The sequence below is a fragment of the Anticarsia gemmatalis genome, chromosome 13 (assembly GCF_050436995.1).
Source record: "Anticarsia gemmatalis isolate Benzon Research Colony breed Stoneville strain chromosome 13, ilAntGemm2 primary, whole genome shotgun sequence".
Taxonomy (NCBI): domain Eukaryota; kingdom Metazoa; phylum Arthropoda; class Insecta; order Lepidoptera; family Erebidae; genus Anticarsia; species Anticarsia gemmatalis.
In genome coordinates this window covers 10,621,066-10,648,109 of record NC_134757.1, presented here as the reverse complement: position 1 = coordinate 10,648,109, position 27,044 = coordinate 10,621,066, and the positions used below count along the sequence as shown (strand labels likewise).

Sequence of the window (27,044 nt, the reverse complement as noted above, 5' to 3'; positions counted from 1 at the left end):
GGACAATTACGTAAGTTTGGCAAGTATACTAGTATTTATTACTCATTGACATAGAAACTTCTGAATAGATTTTAATGGGATTTGAAACAAACAGCCTTACTTTTAACTTCAGAAAATCAATAATTCTTTTCATACGAACGAATTCGCGAGCAGAAATTAGTTGTTATATAATATTTTATTCTCAATATAATATATTATTGTTTCAATATTAATATATTCCGAGATATATTCGGTCTTTTTCATTAATAGTGTATGGAATAAATTAACTCTTGGCTTCGAGTGCGGGAGTATTGTTTTCCGATACGTTCCTGGACTGAATATCTTTGATTATTGAGGGAACCTTCTTAATAAAGGCTTGCTTAGCTGTGGCTTGTTCTTTGATGAGAAAATACCATCTATTTATTAATATTATTTGCTTTTTTATACTCGAATGTATAGTCGTGGCATGCTTTTAGCGCGAGAAAAGTGTCGAGTATATTTAGCGGTAGTTTATCTATTCAATTGCGTTTTTTCATATAAGCTTAAACGCTTTTGAATAGATAAACTACCGCTAAATGTACCTCAGAAACTGGGGGTAAGAGATATAAATAAAATTAACTTTGTACTACCCAATCATCATTATCAGCCTGTCCTTCCTTCCAACTATGTTTTAGTCGGCTTCCAGTCTCACCGGATGCAGCTGAATACCAGTGTTTTCACATGGAGCGACTTCCTATCTGACCTTCACAACCCAGTTACCTGGGCTATAACACGATACCCTTCGGTAAGACTGTTGACAGACTTAAGACTGTAGCTTTGGACTACTATTGCTTCAAAAATATGTTTCTTAGGACTTATACTAAGAGCTTGATCCCATGAAGCTTTTGAGTATCTTACAACATTGATTAAGTCTAAAAATAATTCACCCTGCTGAATTATGAGTCTAACAAAAGGGTTTAATACATTTTGCCCTCGCAACGAGCCGTAATAATATACGCAAATCAAAATTAAACACAATTGTTTGCATGAAAAGGCTCGCATTTCACCTGAAACCATGAAACGATTGTCAAAATATACCTTTTCAGATATCAACATGACAATGGCAACTCAAAATACATTTAATGCTTCAACAAAGAGGAATGGAATCTATATTATAATAATAATTATAACGAGGAAATATTTGTATGTATGTTTGTCAATCTTTTACGCAAAAGCTACTACTTAGCTACTACATGCAAAATTTTGTTCTCCTACAGCTTGAAACCTAGATTACCACCACGTAGGATACTTTTCACCCCGGGAAATGTATTCAAGCGGACGCAGTCGCGGGTAGGAGCTAGTAATTTATATTCGCGGAAAACAATAACCCTATTACAAAAATATGATTTACGCTTATTACAGTGACAATTAAAATTATTTATTTGACATAAACGCGTCGCGTCACAGGCCGTTGGCGCGTTTCCAAACGAACTATTAATACGATACAGATAATATATTTTATAGGTGCAACAGATTTATGTTTACTCTGTGCATGGTTTACGCGGGAATTGGCTCTGAATGTTTTGAATTTCGAATTGTTTTGGAACGCTTTGATGGCCTGTTAGCTGTGGTTATTTGGGTGGATCAATTTAGTTCTCACTACTATTTTAATTTGTCAAATATTGACCTAATTAAGTACCAAGTCTTATATCTTCATCCTCAAAAATAGTGTTAAAACTGAAACTGATTTTCAAAAAGAATTTAGCTAAGCTCTTTCCATTGCAGTTTAAATTAATCAACAACAACACACGATATTCAGAAATAGGTCTATAAATCTTAAAAGTTTATTTTTAATTCGAGACGTTTAACACTAAAACTTTCAATTAGATTATCTAAATGTACATTGAAAAAAGAGCATTAATGGAGGTTCATTTGTATCACATAAAACATAGCTATTCTTACCACTAAATAAGCGATATTTTTATTCGAAAATTCGGAAATATGGTACAATTTTCGACATGACCTTGGTTTAAACATATGTGTCTTGAAGAATGAGAGGTATCTACGAATAATACGCCTTTCTTAGTACACGTTTCCAAGACAAACGAGGTGTTCGTGAGTAAAATATGTAAGCATTAAGTAAATACAGGACATTTAGTTGCAAGTACGTATAAAACTCATTCTTTTCTCGACAGAGAAAATCTCTAAGACATTACACGGTGTAGCGTGCAATGATTGCGAACGAGAAATAAATGTGAGAGAATGTAGTAGGGGATTCCTTTTGTAAATGGAATGTCTCGAGTAATGAGTTGAGGTTGCAGTGTTTTTCTTTTTAATAGAGCTTTGACAGAATGCGTTTGAATTTCGAAGAATATTTTCCCGCCAAAACCATTGAATTACTGAATTTTTACCCAATATGGCAGCTTCGCAGTAACAAAATTTCCTATTAAAGATATTTTAAATAAATCGGTTATTTGTCGTATCTTCAGAATCATAGCATCAATAAGACTTAATTTACAGCTTTTTATGCATCTTATGGCAATTTTGACAATGGTTTTCATACATCTGCTGTCACTTTATCTAGTAGATTGGTTATCTGACTCTTATTCATAAGCTTTGAAATTGATCCCTAATAAATGATAAGAAATTATGTTTTTACTAGTTCATTGTTCTTGTAAAAACAGCATAGTAGGTAAAAATAACTTTTCTCTTGAGGATTATTTAAAAGCCAAACAAACATTTTACCTGACGTATATAAATAAAATTTTCTTTGTAAAGAATTCAAGTTCTTAGAAAACAGATCAAAAAGCGATATAACAAAGTTGGAAAGTTATCCGAAATTATAAAACAATGATTATAGGTTCAATTAAATACAGCTTTGCTTTAAAAAATATAAAAGAATAATTATGTTTATGAAAGATCAAAGAGCCACAAACTGTCGCACACCGGTACAGATTATAAATAATTCTGTGACGTCATCACTGTGTGTGAGTAATTTTTCATAAAAAATATTGTTTTTGTGGTTTCGTTTGAACTCACGTTTGAATAATATAACATGTCAAATTACGCGTTCAGTAATTAATTTTATATACTAATTTCCTTGCGCGTGGCATTTATAGAAATAAAGCTACGTCTTGACTTAGCAGAAAAAGAAAGAAAATAATACTAATTTTGAGCAAAAACCAGGTACTCTTACTCAAACCAGGTACTTGTAGTCATCACATAAATATTTGTCCTAGTTGGGATTCGAACCCACGCTACGCAGCTCGACGACAAAATTTTAACCTCTGCGACCAACGTGTATAATTCATTATCTCTTAAAATAATAAAGTATGAAAATATTCTTCAAAGATTTTAGTCGCAGATGCTAAAATAATAACGTTGGTATATTTATTTGTTTTGTTTCGTTCTGAAATATGTGTGTTGTTGAACACAGTGACTGTTACAGTTTGTTTGTCCATGTTCTTGCGGTGTTTGACCGGAATATGCTTGAGAGTGAATTATATTTGATGGGTATATAAATATTCGAATGCTTCTGTGGCGCGGTCGGTTGTGTATCCGACTGATGACCACGAGGTCCCGAGATCGATGCCCAGATCGGACAAAGTATTATTGGTATTTTTTTAAATTTATATTTAAATTATTTTCAATAGTAGTCCGGAGTTTGATATGGTGCCCGCTATAAGGCAATAAGCTAAGCCCTCTATTACCTATAAATTATTTATCTGCCTCTAGTTGTCCGGTAACAGGATAGCTATGTTGGTAGTCGGAAAGACTCGGAATGTCAAAAAAATGCAGTCTACAAGGACCGACATCGTAAGCGTCTAATCTGCGCATAAAATCAGCCTTACAAACAAACAGCCTAAAACATCGTCCAATATGACTTATGACGGGGCTATGATACTTAGTAATTAATAGATACGACCCAAGAGAGTGTTTGTACGGAATAATTTAACATGTCAAGTCTATCCCTTCGTAAGCGTTGCGTGGGTAGTTTAATATTAATATGTTAAGGCTTGTAAGTTATTGCCTTATTGGTCAACGATGGTTGCGGTTTAAAGGACTAGATATACAAGTTACGGTTAGAATATGGTTTTACTTTGCAAAGTGTTTGTCGCAGGGCCATATGTTTGATTCATGAAATTGACAGCATACCGTCAATTCCATTTATTTTTTTATTGTTTGCTAGTAACCTTAAGTTTTGGTACGTATTATTGTAGGCAAATAAACGTCTTGTTTTTTATTAGATAGAAGCATAAATTATGGATAGCAATTGTATCTTAAAACACCTGAAAATGTAACATTATAATATATCATGCTAGATATTTTAATAAAAACAATACAAATACATAACATCCCCTTAATAACGTAAAAAAGTCAGCCATATTTAAAAACATATGAACTTATTACAATCAACTTCCATTCGAAATATGAACACTCGAACAAACACACTCAACGTTTACGAGAACAAATTTCCCTCGTACTTTTTTTCTTCTATTGTGTTGCCAACATAAAAATTCCAACGGTTGCGCCAATGAGGGGCGGCGGAGGCTCAGGGGTGCCAATTTTACGGACCAATGGCGCGAGAGAGCCGATTGGAAAGCGCTGATGACTATGTACTGATTATATTCCATGTTCTAATTTTGAGTGCGTACGATTTATATAATTTAATAATATGTATAATGATTTTTATTTGCTAACATATAGGTATAATAATGTTATTTTATTTAGATACTGAATAAATATTGTCTCTCACGAACTTTGATAGTTAGAAAGTTTAAATTTTCACAGATGATGTTTTTGTGTTCCCGTTATAACAACAAATATCACAGAAAAACGTAAAAATAAATGATATTTTGATGTTTTTAATTCCAATTCGCACTTCGCTGGTTTTATTAACATTATTTTGTTATATATTATATCATTTCCGATTTATCTGAACGAAATAACGCTAATAACAGTTATCTGGCCCAGGTGTCTTTATCGTTTGGACAACAGTCTGTACCCTTGCACATAATTATCTCTTAAACAAACTACGAAATACAAACGTTTAGTGTTGCCAGACTAGTAATTTTCGCATCAAACCCTTTCAAGTAACACGTAGCACTTAACTGTTCTCTGTCATTTGTGGTGTTGCCACTCAATAATTCAACGCGGAATGCAATGTGTTTGACAACATTAGTTTTGTAAGGGCTATAGAATTATTGGCTATTATTTAAATATTAAAGGAAACACATTTTGATTTTAAACTAGAAATGACTAATATAGTTTTATTAGTTTAAAGTAAAAGTGTTGTTTTTCAAAATGTCTCTTTTATTGTTAGACTTTCTAAACTTAGTCCGTAAAGGTTTTTAGCCAGGAAAGTTCTCTGTAACTGCTGAACCAATTTTGATAAATATGGAACCAAAAATATTAAACTCAATTGTGTCTAATTTAGATGAAGCTTTTACGTTATTCAGACTTTTCAACTTTGTAGAAGTCAAGTATTTTTTTTTTCTGCAGCATTACAATTTACCGTGCTCACTGGACATTGGTCACAACCTCACTAATTTCAAACACACCTTTTCACAACCCATTCATTTAAATTCATAAACAAAGGCTTAATCACAAAAAGGGTGTGTTTCATTGAAAACTATCGCCGTTGAGGGGCCGATGTTATCTGTCGCTGCGTTGTTGTCGCCTCCTTCCGACAGGTGTCGCTGGCGCTCAAAAGACGTCACTTTACACCCCCCCCCCTTCCCTCCTCTACCCCCTCCTCCCCCTCTCTCTCAGCACGATATGAGTGCAGTGAATGGAGACGGTTTTCAGTTCGTTTGTTCGGTTTGCAGTTTTAATAGGAAATGCAGTTGAATTTTGTGTTTGAAGTTTTGGTAACGGTCTTGACAAAAAAAATTGATATTTGTTTTTTTAAACGACTTAGATAGGCAGGAGATTGTCTATTTGACTTGTTGTTTGCTGTTATATGTTTGTTACTCGGGTTTTTTGACAACTTTGGACGGATTTTCATAAACTTTTTTTAATATTTTTGACGTTGTTTTTGGCTAACCGGCTACATACTTGAGTACATAAAATTACATTCTATCTTAATCCGTAGATAAAACAGTACAGAAAATATTTTTCTGTAATAACATGTGGTCACCAGCTCCATGCATAATTCTCACACCAACACATACCTATATCTCTTATTCACTCATTTAATATTACCTAAAGGGAGACAGAATACTAAAACATAACTTCTAGATTAATACAGATATAGAATATTCAAATCTAGAATTAATATATTTGGTCAAAGGCTTGTCAATGAATATTCAGACTATGTCGGGGCAATTCGGAATATGTCGGTTTATATTAACTGCCTCTGTAGTCTATGCGGTAGAGTATACGACTGCTGACCACGAGGTCTCGGGTTTGATCCCCGGGTCGGCAGTTTTCGTCGTTATATTACGTCGCATATTTTCAATCGAAGCCCGCACTTCGATAACGGGTCTGGTAAATAGCAATAAGCTCGCCCCCAATTACATTGGGCTAACATTACTAATGGCGAAACGTGAGTGTATATCATACATCTTAGATATATCATTATGAAGAAAACTTTTACAATTACTGATCTTAATAAAAGTAGCAAAACCTTATGAGTCAATAAAGACTATAATCTTCCGATGTCTTAACCCAACAGATAAATATTGCCTTATTAATTAAGGAATTATTATTTAAGGAATTTTCTATAATATCATTACGGAAATGTTCGTTCACAGCAAACTGAATAAAACCTAAAAATACCACAATAAGTTGAAAGCCCAAAAACCGTATAATTCCACGGAAAACAAGGCATCTAAATCAATTCAGCGCGAAGTATGTAATGGAATATTAAAGTCGTACATTGTATGGCCTCATACGAATATGATAATGTAATTCTTCGTAATGTGCCCCTGCTCATAATGTTATGAATCTCAAATAAATTACCTATCATATATTGTCGAATTTCCCTGTAGAGCGACTTCTGTTTTGTTGAAATGTTACTGTTGTGTAACTGGGCTTAAAGGTGGTTATGAAGCTGGTATTAATGATTTTGGTGCTTAAGATTACAATTATTTAATTTATATGAGGTCAATATTATTTACAACAACATAATCTTTTACACTATGTATACAAATAGATAAAAATAATAAATATGGAAAGCGCACTACTTTTTTTTCATCGCTGTCAATGGGGTACGTTCCCAGAATGCTGGCAGCATTGCCTTTACATTTGGTTCCTACATAAAACGAGCATTCATAGGATACAAGATCTATCGATTTTGATCTACAGGTGGAGTCTTTAAAAGGAAGTATCCCTTGGGTGAAGCTATGACAGTATTTTTTACCTTAAAACAGTACAGAATGATAAAAATAATTAACCCTGTCATGGATAAGGAACTCTGACGTTACTGCGGGGTAGACTTTTCTAGAATACTGACCAAAAATTAATATCACATTAACTTACGAAACAGTGGTAACATGACTAATATAATATTTATTTTAACATGACTAAACGAAAAAAAAAATTCGTAGATTTCAATATGTTTAGGTAAAGCAAGTGGATTTAACTAAACTATCTACAGACGCAATACAAACAAATATTAGTTTAATAGTAGGGTTTAACGCCCATCCAAATAAAAATCACAAAATATATTCAAAACCAAAACAAAACTTAATTAGTTTTTACTAAAATGTGTTTCAATCAGTGCAACGGTACTTGTTAATCTGCAACAATGATTGGAAGAGAGTAAAAAGTAACGATTACTGAACACGTTTCATGAGAACGACTGAAGCTGATCGAAGTTAGCTGATTGGATGTAGTAATGGGGTGGAAAGTTTAATCATATTGTTGTTATTAGTAGTACTAGTTTTATAAGTTGGAGTTCTAGAATAAATATTAAAAAAATAAATGAATAAATATTAATTAATAAAAACTCTAAGTACGTTCTGAACTTATAATATGTTTAAATTATCTTTCTTCTGTTTTAATATGACGGCAGGATTAGGAAGAGATACAAACCCCTATTTTAGCTGTTTTTTTTAATGTACTAAAAATAATCATCAGTCTAGCCTTTCTTTCATCTATGTTGGAGTCGGCTTCCAGTCTCACCGGATTCCGGATGTAATACCCTTTGCTAAGACTACATTGTCAGACTTTCAAGCCTTTAACTACTGTTAACGACTGGGAAAGATCTTTGAAAATGACAGCCTGGACGCACAATTTAACGTGTCTTCCGAAAGACGGAGGAACTCAGAACGTATAATATGATCACCCATCCATAGAACGACCTCAGCAAGCATAGCTTAACCTGAGAGATCGATCCGTGTGGCTGATATACTAATAATAACTGATTCTTAATTTTATCATCTTGACCATTGACCTACTTTAAGATCATTATCAGAAATTCATTGCCATTATTTCGAAGTGCAGAGTTAAGGGAAGGTTTTGCAAACATCAGATCACTAAAATTTAATGATAAGGTTGCGTAAGGCATTAGGGAGGAGGTTATACTGTTAAATAGTAACTCTAGATCTTATCTTACAGCTTTTGACTAGAATATATAACAATATAACAGTTAGTTTTTGTTTTCAATCATAAGAATACGCATATAATTTAGGGCAAGTTGCACGGGTAAGTATTGGATAACCTATTTGACAGATAGTTACAGTAAATATATTATGTAAGAGAGTGATAGCTTCTGATAAACTAACCGATACTTATTTAACAGTGGTAAAGCAAGGGTTTAGTTAATGTAACCCTTTACTAGCACTACGTTTTTCAGAATATCGTCAAGTATAACAGATTCAATTCCCCGTCACTGCTTCATCCATTCGTACGTAACATAGGCACAGCTGTTATATCCGCTAATTGAACTAATAGCTTCGGACGGACGCGGATTCAATTCCGACGCGACGCTCCACGGTAATAGCCCTGATGTGGCTTACTGTTATTGAACTGACTTTTTTAATCCTGTTGTGGATTTACAGTAAAAGCCAACGATAACCCATGCAACTATAGTAGAAAAATATATTTTTAAGCTTTTAATGAGAGAATAATGTACATACTATATTGTTGTCACCTACAGCTACTCTCAGTTTAATATGTTCAGTAAATAGTCCAAACTACAGGTTCTCTTTCTAATTTTGACTTTAAAAACGGATGAAAATATATCATACTCTGATATTGATCGCGCGAATGAATTGTGGTGTCAACTTTAGTTTATAATGGATTGGCAATTTATTTTTTTCTTGAAATAGATAAATACATCGATGGACTTTATTTTGACGTTTTTATTAATATAACCCTTTCTGTTTGTTTACAGGGGATTCGGCAAACAAGGATACCAGTGTCAAGGTAAGTTAACTACATCATTATTTATCTATATTTCCCTCAAACAACTGAGAAAAACAAGTCTTTTTAGAGAAAAAAAATGACCACAGAAAACCCGAAACCATAAACTTCAATATGAATTACCGGAAGCTACGAAATACGTAGCAGCTCTACGAAATGCTACGAGCACGGCTACGACGTGACGTGCAGCCTACGCGGCTACGCTACGTGTAGCGTGTGAGCCGTACTGTCACGCTCCAAGCGTCACAGGAACACTTTGCGATCTTTCTTTCACGCTTTTTAGAATGGAATTCTTTGACATACAGAGTTTGAAATCTTTTAAGAGGGCTTCGAAGATTTTTTGAAAAATAATATTTTGTGGTTTTATGATGAAACTACTCGTACGTGTGCATTAAGAATAATTAAAAACACATACAAAGTAAAAATATTACCAAACACTTTTTTGTTGTTGTGAGATAAAGGTCGCTTTTACACCCTTACTAATTAACCTTAGAAAAACAAACTAGCTTGAACCTTCCCTACCTTGATTTTCTTATACATTAATTTTGGACACCATGGTCTCAAATATACAGATATAACATTAATAGATAGCCATAACCACTATTATGCGATTCACAAGTAGTTGTTCCTTATCTGGTTGTACTTTGTAAAAGTTCCCGCGACACAAGAGCAATTCTTAGTGTCGCGGGTACGTCTTTAAAAAACCAAAGTAATAATGTATGTTTTCTTGTCTACAGTATGCAGTTTCGTGGTACACAAGCGATGCCACGAGTACGTGACGTTCACCTGCCCCGGCGCAGACAAGGGGGCCGATTCCGACGTAAGTATTACAACTCTATTTATTACGTGCTAAGGTTGATTTTTGTTTGAATTGTTTTTGAGGACTTACTGCATTTTATACTTTTGTGAGTGATATTAGTTAAGCGCCATCTGTTGGCAGATTTTGTGAATAACAGTTTGTCTATTAAAATTTTAGGCATTGGTAAGTTTCGTCATGTCTGAGTTTATAGTGTAATAATCGTGTATAGGAATATGAATGATGAATTTTAAACAAATAAATGCAATTTTTTTTTCAATTTCGGCCTTTAGTATAGAAGCCATGTTGCAATCATTTATAAGAATAGAAGTATGTTATTTTGTAAAACATAAAATATCACAAATGTCTATTTTAATCTTATAAACTTTACATTGTATTAAATATCTCACAACTTTGCCCGTAATACAAAATACATTCTAATTCAAATACCTAAAATACAAATACACAAGTAATTTTCCATCCAAAGCCAGGAGCATTTCAAACAAGACGTATTCATGTAGCGATGCAATTTAATAGTAGTGTAATGTGACGCGGCATCACGTCTGCAATCTCTCACGTAATAGTTTGTATTACAATACAGCGGTATTTGAATCACATAGTAAATGCTGTATTTAACCGAAGTAAATATTCAACAAAATGATTTCAAGCTTGTAGTATGTATATGGACTTCAGGTTAACCACTCCCTCATTCCGGGAGGAGACACTTGCCCAGCAGTGGCATATCAATAATATGAATAATTAATTTAAAATCTGAAAATTTTCCCATATACCGTTAAAACACAGACTTATCCAGTCATTCACAAAACACTATAAACGCACTTAAATGAATACTACACCGAAATACACAAGTAATTTTCCATCCGAAGCCAGGAGCACCTCAAACAAGACGTATTCATGTAGCGATGCAATTTAATAGTAGTGTAATGTGTCGCGGGATCGCGTCTGCAATCTCTCACTGAATAGTTTGTATTACAATACAGCGGTATTTCAATCGTATAGTCGTATTTACTAACTTAGTGACGTCATTTGCGTTTCCATCACTACTTTGAGAGATTGTATATTGATAATTTGTCTATGTAACTGTTAAATTAGGATGTATCTTAGTTTATGAATGTAAGAAACAGTTTCCTATAAATTTTAATAGGCAACATTTAGATACTGATATACCTAAGCGTTTTTGCATTTTAATAGAAGTGGTTTATTTGAATAAAACTCAAAGAACAGGTTAATCACTCAAAAAAAAAAAAGTAACTGCCAAAATGTTGCATTACATTTTGTTGCACTATATTGTATGGTCAGAAGTTTAAGTTTTGGGACCCAGAAATCAGATATTCATTTTATTGTGTCCTTATATAAATCTTACCTAAAACATAAGAAAACCGATCAAGTGCGAGATTGACTAGCGCACGAACGGTTCCGGACATTATTTATAAAAGCGCCAAAAAAACACAAACAGCAAAGTCTCAGTAATAGGGTCTAATTTTTACCTTATGGGTACGGAACCCTAAAAATATGTAGACAAGGACGCGGGTGCTGGCTAGTTAACAAAGAAATCAATAAACAAGTCTAGTATGCAGTAATAACATCATTGGATCTGCATATAAAATGCTTATAAGACTATCGACCCGTGCACCTGTTGTATTGGCTACTGAAATTGAATTCTAATATAAATGACACTGTCTATATTGGGCTCTTGAAACCAGTTAGGTTTTTTTTATGTTTAAAATGTAAGCTTTACTTTTGGGAATAAAGTGAGTTTAATTGAGTAGTAAGTATTTAACTTTAGGTTAAACTTATTTAAAGTTATATTTTTAAAATAGGAGATTTTAATTTTATCAATTCTTGTGACTTTACGTACCCATATTTTAGGTTATACTTCAAATATTGAATTTAGTTTAATACATTAGTAATTATAACGCATTAATAATGTAATATACTACTAGGTACTAGTTATTAGTAACATATTAATTAGATTTAAGCTATACCGGTATAATCTAGGGATTATTAATTATATTTGAGGGTAATTTGAGCAACAATATCAGTTACGTGTAATCATCTTCTTGATTAAATTAGGCATATAATATATCTTATTTAATATTGTATTCTAGTGTACTTGTAGACATTAGCCTTCCTAAGTACAGAGCCCCGCATCAGTACAGACATACTAAAAATGATTAAGACTTATTAAACTTTATCATATTTTTTGAGGTCATTAACGCAAAATCTGGAAGAATTACCCACTAAAACCTATATTGTGAATGTCCGTTAAGTGAAAAGCGCTTGAAAATTCGTTCAACAGTTTCTGAGTATATTACGAATAGATACGTAGATAGCCTCTATTAGGAGTTTTGTTGTCTTATAATAACTTAGTGATGACTGATGCATATGGTTATTCAATTTTAAAAAAGCACAAAATCAAATCATCATAATACCACTTACGACGTTTTTCTATCAAAGTTACAATAGCTCCAAAAAAAACGTGCTTACATCACCAAAGTCAAAAAGCATACACACACAATATTAAACAAATACCTATTTTCGTTATAGAGAACAGAATGGCCATACTAAATGAATATTACATGACATAAAAGCACGTTTTCAATTACAATAATGCATAAAGTAAGTAATATCGGCTCGCGTGCATGTTGGACAACGTGTGCGGCGTGCACTCAAACCTAATGAGTTCTATTGTATATTCGTTTATCACTTGTGGCTCTCAAAGTTTTGTTGAGACCCCTGTGTTTCTTATATTGCGGTATTTTTGTATACTTTCACTTTAATGAAAAAAGGATATTACAAATTAGATTGTTATTAGTCCGTCAGATAGATAATTAATCGATATTAGACTTATGCATTTATGTTTTATTAAGTAAATAGTATATGACTTGGTTAAACCATAATTAATGGGCAAAGCTAACCCCTTCCTAATTCGGAAGGAGACCCTTGCCCAGTAGTAGGGGTAGTAGTCATGGGTTAAAGAACAATTACAACAAAAAAGATTATGCGAAAACTTGGTATAGAATATACAAGACTATGATACTACTAAATACTATGCGCTAATTTGTTCTACATAAAAGTTTTGATTATATTCTTATTGTGTTACAATTAAGTTTGAGAACCCGTGGTTTATTGTTAGCCACTACACTGTATACTGCGCCTTAGGGAATCTATGATGGCGTATTGATATAAAACCTTATCTTTATCCATCATACAACCTTTTTGTTAATTAAACAACCATATTTCGCTAATGTTCGTTTATTGCGAACTTGGCTAGGTGCAAAGGGTTATTGGATTTTAACTTTGTACCAACTTTAAAAATATCTCATTTAAAATTTAGATAAATTTAAAGGGTACTTTCCTCTGCCTCACTGTAGGTATATTATAGATATGCTTGCTAAGTGGGAAAAAACAAAAATATTTACGAAACAGAAAAGACCAATACTAAATTAATTATAGGTACGATAACAAAGAACCGAATAAATAATTACAATGAAATCGAAAACCTCAAAAATTCAATAAATCATGTAGTTAACTGTATAGAAGTTAATTAATTAATTTGATCCATTACTGCTATGGTCGTCCTTTCCCCGGGCTTCTCGGAGTCCTCCCTGAACTAGTGTGATGACGTCATCTTTGCGTACAAATTGGTATAATATTGAAAACAAGACCATGTTCCTTGTCATTATGTTTTTACATTTAACCCTTTACTGTCCCACTGCTGGGAACGGTTGCCTTCCTGGACGAGGGAGGGACTAGGCCTTCAGTCCATCACGCTATAGAAGTGCCGCTTTAGGTCTTGGCATGCCCTCAAGAATAATTGAATAAGTTTTTTTTCTATATAAAACCAAACTAGTCGTCTTTCTCTTCTTAATTTTTTTTCATACCATAGCAGGGTCTTGTGCCTGAATTCATAAACATTTTAATATGTGTAACTACAAGAACAATACCATTACTAGGCAACCACAGAATTAATTAAATCCAAAATAGAACATTTTATTTTCTAAGCACTTGTATTAGGCATTGTTTGTCTACAAGAGTGGCTAATTAAAATTCGTTACAATCTTGCAGCCCCATTTAAATCTTATTGAGCAATTTTCAGACTAAAATATTAAGGGAATTTGTTGAAAACTATTTGAAAGATCTTCTAGTTGTGCCTTTAAGCTATTTCTGTTAATAATGTTGAATCAAATGGAGTGAAATATTTTTGTTTTGCTAATTATATAATGTTTTACAATGTCGTTTGCCCCGACTAACCGAAAACCCATTAACTTAGGGTTTAATTTGAAAAAATATGATTATTTTCGTGACCTAAATAAGTGTAATTTTTAGTATTTACTTTAATATCAAAATAATACTGACTAGTGTAAAGTTTAAGTGGTACTCAACAATCTCAAATAAATAACTTGAGTCATGCTTAAATAACTTGAGGGACTGTCGTATGACAATAAGAATATGCTAGGATGTCTTTTGTATTAAATTTTAAGTAAGTATTGAGGCGCCCATAGCCAGTTGCGATCACCGGTCTGACAACGAGCTGTGGGTGAAGCAACCGTTGGCGCGGTCATTCTATAGGTGGGTAACCGCATAGTGGTATTTGAGCTGGGCGTCTCCGTGCTTTGGAGGGCACGTAAAATGTCGGTCCCGGTTGTTATCTACTAAGATAACAGTCGTTAAGCCATGTCAAAGGCCTTTCGGCGGCTTGAACAACTTTGACACTAGGTTGACCACTAACCATACGATAAGAAGAAGAAGAAGAATAAGTATATTTAGTTGTGTTAAATATAATCATATTACTCAATTTGGTCAAATCTTGACATATACATATAGATATCTAAGTTTAAAGTACATAACCAAGTTACTACCAGTTCGGAAGGTACAGCCAGCAAGAACGTAATCTATACTAATATAATAAAGCTGAAGAGTTTGTTTGTTTGTTTGATTGTTTGTTTGTTTGTTTGTTTGAACGCGCTAATCTCAGTACTACTGGTCCGATTTGAAAAATTCTTTCAGTGTTAGATAGCCCATTTATCGAGGAAGGCTATAGGCTATATAGCATCACGCTACGGTCATAAGGAGCGGAGTAGCAACGAAAAATGTTACAAAAACGGGGAAAATTTTGACCCATTCTCTTAGGTGACGCAAGCGAAGTTGCGCGGGTCAGCTAGTACATGATATACCACATATTACTTTGTACTGTCAACAAAAAAGTGAACTTGTACAAAGAGCAAAGTAAAACAAAGCTGAATATGTAGTGGAAGTTCGTCTTATCGAAGCTCAACCATCCATTACAATGGCTTCCATATTTAATGCAACAGAATAGCCAACTCGATGCAACTGTAGGGCTGACACATTAAATAGTTTTAAATGTAAAGCGAAAGGTCCCTTAGACTTAATATTAATTTTTGGCACATGGTTTGTCGCAGACACAAAAAAATTTCGTTCTTTTATGGTCATATACATATGTACAATAAATTAGTAGTTATGTCGGATTTTTTATGGGAAAGCATTATATTATTATTTTCCTTGCTATCAGGTCATTGAATTTGTATTTAAAATTCTGTATTTACTTTACAAATCTATAGTTAAACTGAATAACCAAAATATAACTCTTTCAAAAATGATTAAATCCTGTTACTAAACAATTAATTGTCTGTTATTTTCCGAGTCAAGTAAGACATCCAGACTTCAACTTTAAACTTAAAATAATTTTACTACTACAGCAATGTTTAGGAGTCAGTGGCAGCCCTAGTAAAGGAAAACAATCCTGTTGTTCCACGTCGAATGCATTTGCTATTTGTTACGTACGTAGTACAGACAGACAGACAGCCTCCGGCAGGAAGTGAACATTACTTATACTACCTACTAACTATATGTAGTTGTTCTCTAAAACTAAATGTTTTAGTATTGGAAAAACGATTGATTTTTATCTAATTAATTGTCTCATCAAACCTATTGAGGTGTATCAATTATATAAATGAATAAATGATTTGATTTTGATTTTACTAATTGTGTAGTTTATAGATAAGTTAATAAGTAATAATAATACTACTAACATAGAGTAAAAATATTTTATTATATATTTGAAAAATCGCATAAGACTAATTTTTATTTATTAATTTGAGTCAGAAATGTGCATAATGTAAATGCAGAGGAAAATTGAAATATTCCTCTAAATCCAGCTGGAACCTAAATGAGACGATACGACAGTAAAAAAATCATTTAATCTTACTTTCTCCCCATTCTTAACTTAGATAAAGTATTGTTTCAAAATAATTACACTCTACAAAGACAATAAACTTTAAACTACAAAAGTCTAATAAAATTCAATTTAGAATCTACACAAAACTACAACAAACATAACATCAGTTGCACAAACTAATAAGTGTAGAGAGATTGCATTTAATATTTGTCGGTACAACGCCCTCTACCGGCGGTATAGCTGAGTCTGCAACAAATACAACTACCCACGCTCAATGAAACCAATTACTGTTCATACAGTAACGTTAATTGAAAATTGTGCTTTTTTCTCTTTAAAACAGCTAGCAGTCTAGTTTGTTTCATAATGGATTTTTTTAGTAATGATCCTCATTGATATTAATTTGTTTTGTGCAAGATTCTAGTGTAAGCTTTAAATAAATTAGTTTTGTTTGAAATATGTTGTTGGAGTCGTGTTTTTTACGTAGGTATGTATATTCGGTTTTATTAAAACTGTTGGTATTTCAACTTGCAGTAATTTCGAAATATGACTTTATAACTAGGTATGTTAAACTAAATTTTTTGTTAAGAACCACTACTTTAAACTAGAACTAAAGACATTTTAACATAGTTATTATCTGTGAAACAAACCGGCACATATCTAGGTAGTATTAATAATACATAATGATCAGAACGGACGTAATAAATAGTCGTTTTGTAAACTGCTATTACACCAACCACAAAAAGCAGTTTAAACATAAAATAAAAATGCTTATTTCCACAATTCTCTGCGGTACAAATTCACCGCGCAGATAATACACGAACTGTTTTTAATAACCATTAACTTTTGAAACGAGTTAATAGCGATTAAAATAATTTATATTTCAATAACCGCGGTGCTTTCAACGCGTTTTTAATATTCTCATCGTTTTATGTTCAACGGTTAACATGAATAAAAGTCTTGCTTTTAATTTTTCGTACATTTTGTATAGATATTTGGATTGAAAAAAGGGTCTGGAGGAATCAATATATAGTATAGGTTACTGAAAAGGCGTATATGAAAATTCTATGTTTATTCAATATCTGGGAAATATGGTTTTGTATCCAAGAAAGAGGTTTCAACTAACAGTGTAATAGTTATCAAGTTTATTTATTGAGTAAAGCAAGTAAATGGTAAAGGTAGGGCGTCAACGATATTGTTCCTAAAAATTACCCTCTTAACATGAAAATAACACTTTATTTTAGATATTGGACACAAAGGAATTGCCGTTATAATTAAGATCTGACTTTAGCTTTAAGATAATCTACTTTTTATCTAGATAATCACAATACGGTAAGTTTATATTATAAGTCTATGTAATATTCACAATTCTCCCGAAAAGTAGTTCCCACTCCCCCCAATAGAATCTATTGAACTTGAACCACGAAGTCCCATGTCCAGAACAGCACGTTAACAGGATATATGGCCAACAGGATACTCGCACGAGACACAACTTCCGCGTCCACACGTACTCGTCGCCGACCTTCTGCGACCATTGCGGCTCCCTGCTGTACGGCCTCATCCACCAGGGCCTCAAGTGTCAAGGTATCAGGCCAAGGACTAACGCTTGGACATGCTTCGTGTTCTAGAACTCTCTTTACAGATCGGTGATGGTGCTTTCTGCTAATGCTTTTTTTTTACTTTTTTTCGTGTCCTTCGCTCTTCTTCTCCGTAGGTTAATGTTTAACTCATTATTCAAGGCCCCTTACTCTAATCTAAGCTGCTTTATTAATCCGATGTTTATCATTGCAAAGGCGGCCTACGCTCCTCACAAATGGAACACATGGACGTTCCTTGCTCCAACTTTTTGTGACCACTGCGGTACTTTACTTCATGGTCTCGCCAGCCAGGGATTTAAATGCGGAGGTATAATATAGCAATGTCTTTAGAATGAAACTAACGAGAGGAAACTAGTTCCTGGTTAGCGAATGCTTTAACACGAGACGAAATGTATGCCTTTGCAACTAAAAGAATATATGTTGTCAGCACAAGACGGTTCCAAGTCCACGGTATAAATTCCTGTTTAGTGAGACAAAGAGAATTCCTTTGCACGAAATGTCTGGATCGTGAGTAAATGTGTCATTTAAAATTGTCTCGAGTATTAAAGACGAGCTCCCCTCGCCTCGTAGGTGCGCCCGGCTGCGCCCGGACTGAACATGCTTCTACTCATTTATTTGTTCTTTGTTCTGTTAGTTTGTTCACTCGATACACTGTGCCTGACTTCACTAATGCACTTAGTTTGTTTCTCATCGAAGTTAGACGTTGCATTGTATGGAGCACTTCATACGTAATACGTTATGCATTCATGTTAAGCGGATTATTTAGATCGCTACGCTTGCTTTTGTAATATTAATGGGTATATAAGCCTACTTGCTCGTTAATCGATATCATGCTCAACCGCCTCGATATAATTTCCTCTTCTCTCTACATTAATAAACATCAAGTTACTTTACGTGAAAGTTTTCTTGCCGTCGCGCAGAAAATTTATTGTACATCATAAAATATAACGCCATTTTATTTTCTCTTGGTTTAATACAGAAATATGTTTTAGTGGCTATCATTTTACAGAATATCAATTTTGAATTTGATATTCTTATTGAAAACACTTTTGTCGGCAGATACTTGATTATTCAGTTTTATTACTTATACTAAAGATTAAATCCCGTGCTAAATTAAACCTTACAGCACCATTACAACCATACTAACTACAAAATAACCTTTAAGAGTAACCAAGCCACGTAAACCAAAATATGTTACTTTTACACTTGAAGACTAATTTTAGCCCATAATTCGATCTGACGTTATAATAAACTAAGTTTTGATAGCAATTATTTCTTGTTTCCTCTACTAAATTGTACGTACATATAATATAATGTACAAGTAAACGTTGATCAAGTTTCAAGCATGTTAGAAGTTGTACCTCCCTCAGTTTCGCGTTATTTTATTAATTATTCGTAGGCGGTTGCGTAACCTTCCTAATATTATAATTATTCAGGGGAATTAATATGTTTTGCAAGTACTCTGTTTATGTTTACACGCTTTGTTTAGTTAATGTTTTGTATTTTGCCATTATTTGTGTTGTTGCCTGCTTGCTTTTTGTTTTTTTTTTAATAGGAACCGATTTTTCAACTGTCAATTTTTACGTTTCTGTCAGATTTCCGAACGTTATCTGTAAGAAACGTCAAAATTATATAAAAAAATGACTTACGATAAAAAATCGGTCCATTAAATATTGTTTATCTTTTGTTTTTTTTAACGTAGGTATACCATTTTCAATGCGTAACAATTTGAAAGCAGATTCAGAGTTTAACATGTTTTTTTCGTAGATTTATTTTTGAAGTATTTAATTTTAGATAATATCTTATCTAAAAAGCCAAATAAAATAGAATTGTTACGTACAGAAATGGTCTTGTTATTTTTATTTTGCGTTAGATTCTTATAGATTTTATCTTAAAAGTTTATAGTGGACATAGATTCTACCTTCTACTTTACTCCTTTTCTATTTAAGACTATTTTGCTATCTTTATCAAGATTTTATTTCTGTGTGACCTTTGTAAGCGTCCCGATAGGTACAAGTAAGTATACAAAATAAATATTAAACTATCGCAACTTTATAAAAAAAAGTAATAAGTGACGTATTAGAACAAAACTATAAAGACTATTTAATGACGCTTTTAATTGCAAACTAAGATTTGTTTACCCATATTCGATTTTCTTTGAACGATAATATAATTTCGTCACTAATTAAAAATAGCTCATGTAGGTATTTATACCTGTAGAAAAAGTCCAATAATACGTTCCAAAGTTACGAACTCTTAACTAACACTACTTCAAAAAAGCTATTCTTATCCGCAAACTATTAAAATCAACATTAAATTCTCAATCTCTAACTAAATCTTCGTATTGCACAAAGCTATCGCTTAATGTTAACCAGTGATGTCCATTGCACATTGCTGTGTATTCTTCTAATGTTACATCAGTAGTTATAACGTAATGTATGGTGCAGCATGCGACATGAACGTGCACAAGCGGTGCGAGGAGTCGGTGCCGAACCTGTGCGGCTGCGATCACACGGAGCGCCGTGGACGCATACAACTCGTCGTGTCTACGCAGGGGAATAAGCTCACTGTGGAAGGTAAATATAAGAAAATGTTTATTTTTAAACTATTTGTTCCTAACGATATTGGTTAGAAAACGCTTGCTGGCCCTTGCTTGGCTTAGAAATACTTCAAGTATTTCTAGGGTAAACTATAGGCCCGACAGTTTTTTCAAAACTACCGTCTTATCTTAGGGCCAAAGTTACTATTAACTCTCGTGCTGTCACTGTTACTTTGACTACTGTTGTAGCGCCTGTCGTCTATTTTTTTTAACTCATTAAAATCAAGTGTCGCTTAACTATTTGACTGCAAATGTCACGGCTTGCGCCCACAGACGGTGCAACCTTTGCCGAAATTGCCGAAAATCAAGATAAATATAAGCTCAAATTAATGTTGTAATCTTGTTGTATACAAATAGACAGACTTTCCTAACCATTTTGTTATTATTAGCCACAATCATAATAGAGCATACAAAATAAGTAACCTTTAGTACAAAAATATCACTCTGCACGACGGACTTATAGTTGTCTTGAGGACCCACGAAATTTAACAATAACTTATTTCCCCAGTGAAACAAGGCCGCAACTTGATCCCGATGGATCCCAACGGTCTGTCGGACCCGTACGTGAAGATGAAGCTGATCCCGGACTCGGACAACGTGAAGAAAAAAACCAAGACGGTGCGCAACACGCTCAACCCCGTGTGGAACGAGGTGCTCAGCTTCGACCTCAAGGCTGAGGACAAAGATCGCAGGCTTCTCATTGAGGTACGCACAGTCAGCTCCAAAACGCGCTAAACATATTCAATCTTTCGAAACTCTATATTTGTTATATTACATATTATTCCATCGAGAAAACAGCTGACTAATGACATACGATAAGAGCAGACGGCTAATTTTACCTTCATATATTTATTAACATTTGGTACTAATGAGGTTTTGAAAATATGAAGATGTAAAGCGGCTAATGGAGCTGACTATAGTTTTAATTGTAACGTTATATATTACAAGCGAACTGTGCTCACGACCTCACTTTTATCCCCCAGTTTGCCACCTTGGTAATGGTTTGAGAAAAAATGTAGCCCATGTTGAACCTTGGGTCCTTTACAAAATTTCTTTCAACGGTTTAGTTGAGAAGACGTCACAGAAAGACAGACTTTCGCATTTGTAACAATATGTATGTAGTAAATCCATACTACATACATATCCTCATTCAATTCAATTCAATTGATGGCTAGAGAAAAGGAAATAAGTACAAGTCTGGAAGTCCAGCTGAAAGAACTGCTCTCAGACTATTAAACACAACTTTAAATAAGAAAGCAATGTTGCTGAATTTATTTAGATGAATTTTAGAACTACTACTAACTAGTATTCCAGAGTAGTATAGAATTACATTTAAAGTAACAAAATACAATGCATAAATACTCGAAACCCCGGGAGCAAAGCAATGCAAATAAGCGACTTTATTTTCTCAGATAAGTTATATATAACGTTTATTACGCATAATGAATGAGTACTAAAGTTGAAATTGTAATTGACGCAAAGTGTGATAAAATTTCAATATTGTTAGAACAAAGAAATGAAACTAATTACTTTATTACAATTTCAAAAGATCTACTAAATTAGCCACTATCTCTTACTGTAACAAGTGCACAATGGATTTTAATTACTATTCTCAACGGGACTTAGTTACAAGCGCGAAGATTTTGATAATTTTATATTAAAACGTTCCCAAGTTTTTAATTCGATTCAGTCTTCTCGGACTTGCAAATTAATTCATAATAGCTCTCATTTACGAATCCATTTGGAGCTCAACTATTCATAATATATGAAATTTCTCATTAGTCGTTATTCATGTACCTTTTAATATTTTTCCCGGCTTAGTAACTCTCGTTTACAGAGAATATATTTACATAAAATTCGTGTACGAGAAAGGCTCGTGAAATGTTCTGTGAAAACATACCTGGAATTAATTTGCGAAAGTTTAGATTAAGCTTTGTTTATTTATACGTTCGTTTTATGTTAAAAAAATAATACTGGAATATGAAACAAGGGAAAATACCGCGAGAGTAAAGCCTCCTTAAGTGGAATAATGATTGTTCAACCATGAGCTTTTAAGTCTGTCGAGGAGAGGTTTCCCAAGAGCCTGAGATTATTTCACCTTCCTGTTCCTACTACCTTAAAGGCCAGATTCACAGCTTATGGATAAGTGTCTGCTTACCCAGTCAATAGATAAGGTGACATCAAAAATTTGAAGAATCCTAACAATTTGCCACTTGATAAACTAAGGCGCTGTCTCCGAGAGAATCGCGACGAGTCCGCCCTTGTATCGTCGGACAATCTTCACGAACGAGCGATAATTCCGCCGCGTATCGTCGCGAGTCGTAACGGAATCGCAGAGATTCCGCGGCGTCTCGTAACGGTATTCCCGCGTTTTCCTTGTTTAAAAAGCTTCTCGAAACAAGAGGCAACATTGAATATAAATGACGCTGCATTTGACAGCCCGCTCGCTGCGCGCTCGTCGCGATCGCGCGGCGGACTCGCTGCTTGTCGCGGCCGACTCGCGACGATGTATTGACGTTTCGCACGCTCGTTGACACTCGTCGTATCGCGGCGATATTATCGCCGTGTGGAGACGGTTCCATAGAGAGTGTATAGAAATACGTGGCACGACGATAATATCGCCGCGATTCTCTCGCTCGTGGAGACAGCGCCTAACCATTACCTATTCAGTTGTAGAGAAATCGGCAATAAGACTTTCATTACGACTCATTTAATTTTTAAGCTCCATAACTATTTTTAAGCTTCATAAAACAGCAACAAGAAAAGACCAAAAAATATTGTCCTCTTACAGATATGGGACTGGGACCGCACCTCCCGCAACGATTTCATGGGCTCCCTGTCCTTCGGTATCTCGGAGCTGATGAAGGCTCCCGCCGACGGGTGGTTCAAGCTCCTGACCCAAGAGGAAGGGGAGTTCTACAACGTGCCAGTGCCGGAGGAAGGCACAGACCTGGCCCAGCTGAAGAACCAGATGAGGGCCACCAGTGTGGGCGCCCGCAGACCACCGCCCCCGCCGGATAGAGAAGTACCGCATAATATGGCCGCCGCTGACGTCATCAGAGCGTCCGATTTCAACTTCATTATGGTGCTCGGAAAGGGATCTTTCGGCAAGGTATGTTAATAAAGTAAAGCTGACTCATACATACATATTATTACATATAGACATCAAATCACATCACACAATCACAGTTACTTTACCCATAGGGGAAGGCAGTGATCATAGATTTTAAGCTAACACAATATTTAATTAATGAATGTTAATGGATAAGCCAAATATAGTTTCATTCCTATCATAATTTAATTTAATTTAAATATGAATGAAACAATTTAGCTTGTCTCAATTCGGTCTTTCAAAATCTCACCACTCACTCTACCTTTTAATATTACCAGAGCAACGTTTAACTGAGCCACAACTTTTACCTGGGCAAAACTCTACTTTATCACATCCTCTGAAAACTCAGGTTTATCTTTTTTCAAAGCTTTTACTCTACATGGATTCTCAATTCCCATCTAATATACTATTATACCTGAAAAATGTTCCATTAGTATCAACATATTATGTTTGTCATAGGTGATGTTAGCGGAGCGCCGCGGCACGGACGAGTTGTACGCCATCAAGATCCTGAAGAAGGACATCATCATCCAGGACGACGACGTGGAGTGCACCATGGTGGAGAAGCGGGTGCTCGCGCTCAGCAGCAAGCCGCCCTTCCTCGTGCAGCTGCACTCTTGCTTCCAGACTATGGTAACATCGTCAATATAAAAAGCTACTCCCTTAATTCCTTTAGTTAGAGTAAAGATGAATTCATGAAATGTGCTGTCTTCATACATCTGAGATGTAATACGTTTACATGGTTCCCGGGTAAAGCACTAAGCGTTTTTATGGTCGTGCACCTTTCAAACAAGTGTGTCCCGTACGCAAACTTAAAAAATGGATCCGTCAGTGTCTTGCAGGCCTAGTATAACCATTCTTGGTTCAACTGCACTTTTGCCTTCGGGACTGCTAGGAAAGTATGATAAGATTAAGTTCGGTGTCACATAAAATACCCTGGATTTTTCTCAACACTTGCCATTTCTGTGTTGTTAAAACGATAACAAAATAAGCATTATTTATGAGTAGTATATTCTATTCTTCAATCTTCCAGGATCGTCTGTACTTCGTGATGGAATACGTGAACGGCGGAGATCTGATGTTCCAGATCCAACAGTGCGGGAAATTCAAGGAACCCGTAGCTGTGTAAGTAAACCCTTATTTTAAACACCATATTATATTTTGAAGAAGTTGGGCCCCGTACAATCTATTACAAGGTATACTGTTCGATAGATGATAATTATAACTTGCCAGTAAATCTTATTCCGCTTTTTATAGTAATCGATACTCTTTCATAGGAAGCCTACTAAAATATACAATTTTACATTTTGGAAGGTATAATAAACTAAGTGGCTGTAAGGAAACTCGTTAGATATAATTCAAAATTAAAAGTTATTAATAGACTGTAATATTAACATCATTAAATTAATATTAAATTTCAATGTTGCCTCATACTGACTACTCTGAGCGTTATACTTATATAAAACGTAATCTCTCAATGTTGAATACTTACGAAAAAAAAACTCTGCTATCAACGCTTGTAAATTAGGACATTTAATTACTTACTAATAACTTATGGCTCTATTTTTAAAAAAGACTCCACTCTCCCTTCATAGAAATATATATTTCCACGGCAAAAACCTAACCTGAGAACCTTGTAATTCCAGTTTCTACGCAGCAGAAATAGCCATCGGTCTCTTCTTCCTTCACTCCCGCGGCATCGTGTACCGCGACTTGAAACTTGACAACGTCCTCCTCGACCAGGACGGCCATATTAAGATCGCAGACTTCGGCATGTGCAAGGAAGGGATCACCGGTGACAAAACTACCAAGACCTTTTGCGGCACACCAGATTATATAGCTCCAGAGATCATCTTATACCAGCCGTATGGTAAATCTGTTGATTGGTGGGCGTACGGAGTGCTGTTGTATGAAATGCTGGTGGGACAGCCACCCTTCGATGGTGAAGATGAGGAGGAACTATTTGCTGCTATCACAGATAATAGCGTGTCTTATCCCAAGACTTTGAGTAAGGTTAGATTCTTATTGGATCTTTTTATTACTACAGGTGTGGTTTATGGATTTATTGCTTTGATTGAAATTGCATTTGTATTTCACTACTTTATAACAAGTATTCTTGAATTTTGCTAAACTTTGATCCTGAATATGATTTTCTTTTTCATTAATTACTACATGGTACCTATACTTTTTTTTGTCATTCTAGAATTCTATTGATGAGTGTCAAAAACAAAAAAATCGACTCTATTTCTCATTCCTTAGTTAAAACTAAAAAAAGTATATTATCATGACTACTTTTATGCTTATTTTAGAGGTTCCGCTATCCGTTTTAACCAGTCCTTAATTTCTACTTTCATTCTTTCCGCTGTTCTGCAATAGATTTGCTATAAAAATCTATCAGTATTTGTATTAGTCAAAGTAATTTTACTCGTACCTAGCTTCATAAAATGTATATTGTTGCAGGAAGCTAAGGACTCGTGCAAGTCGTTCCTGACCAAGAACCCTCAGAAGCGCCTGGGCTGCGGCGCGCGCGGCGAGGAGGACGTGCGCACGCACCCGTTCTTCCGCCGCATCGACTGGGCGCGGGTCGAGGCGCGCGATGTACAGCCGCCATTCAAGCCTAAGATTGTACGTATACTTCGTAGACAATTACTTTTTCAATATATTCGTGATCGGGAAAATTATTATTAGCAATTATACACCCTTTTTTCCTTGTGCCTAAAGGCGTTGGGAAGTGAAGAAATCCACATAAAATACAACAAAACTTTATCTAGAGCTAAATCTTACAAACAGTGATGGCCGAGTAGTGTAAGTTGACACCTTCCCGGTTCGAACCCGAGGCAGCATACCAATGTATTTTCGAAGCTATGTGTGTATTAGAAATAATTGTCACTTGCTCTAACGGTGAAGGAAAACATCGTGATGAAACCTTGTGTCTACCATGTCTAGACTTTGTTTGATACATTTATGTGGGCATGTAAAGTCCCTAACCTGCACTTGGCCAGAGTGCTGGACTCAAGGGGACCCTTGCTCAGCTTCATGGATTACTAATGCTTCTATACCAAACCATACATCTGTTCCTTCAATACATAATCGAGTTATTCGTTTCACAGAAACATCGCAAAGACGTGTCGAACTTCGACAAGCAGTTCACTCAGGAGAAGACGGAGCTGACGCCGACCGACAAGCTGTTCATGATGAACCTCGACCAGACCGAGTTCATGGGCTTCTCCTTCCTTAACCCGGAGTTCGTGCAACACGTCTGAGCGCCGCTGGTAAACACACTTTTAACAATCCTATTCAATGTTACATATTAAGATGATTTTATTCGATTCATGACTTAAAAAAAAAGATACATAAAATTGTGGATCACTACTGCTTTAAAGTCGGTTAAAACG

At 34.8% G+C, this 27,044-nt stretch overlaps 1 protein-coding gene across 2 annotated transcripts in view; it reads left to right on the top strand.

The window, feature by feature from the left end:
* Pkc53E (Protein C kinase 53E) overlaps positions 1-27,044 on the top strand; it is a 225,848-nt gene that overhangs the window by 193,089 nt on the left and 5,715 nt on the right. The window contains exons 2-12 of one of the 2 annotated variants that reach the window (XM_076122215.1): positions 9,299-9,330; positions 10,065-10,147; positions 17,813-17,924; positions 20,386-20,514; positions 21,046-21,242; positions 23,329-23,649; positions 24,109-24,282; positions 24,683-24,774; positions 25,296-25,662; positions 26,110-26,274; positions 26,760-26,921. In XM_076122215.1, coding sequence (XP_075978330.1) covers positions 9,299-9,330; positions 10,065-10,147; positions 17,813-17,924; positions 20,386-20,514; positions 21,046-21,242; positions 23,329-23,649; positions 24,109-24,282; positions 24,683-24,774; positions 25,296-25,662; positions 26,110-26,274; positions 26,760-26,912 — 1,825 coding nt within the window. In that variant the 3' untranslated portion in view covers positions 26,913-26,921. Of the gene's footprint in view, positions 1-9,298; positions 9,331-10,064; positions 10,148-17,812; positions 17,925-18,224; positions 18,246-20,385; positions 20,515-21,045; positions 21,243-23,328; positions 23,650-24,108; positions 24,283-24,682; positions 24,775-25,295; positions 25,663-26,109; positions 26,275-26,759; positions 26,922-27,044 lie in introns of those variants that run through there. The other variant, XM_076122217.1, reaches the window with a different exon arrangement.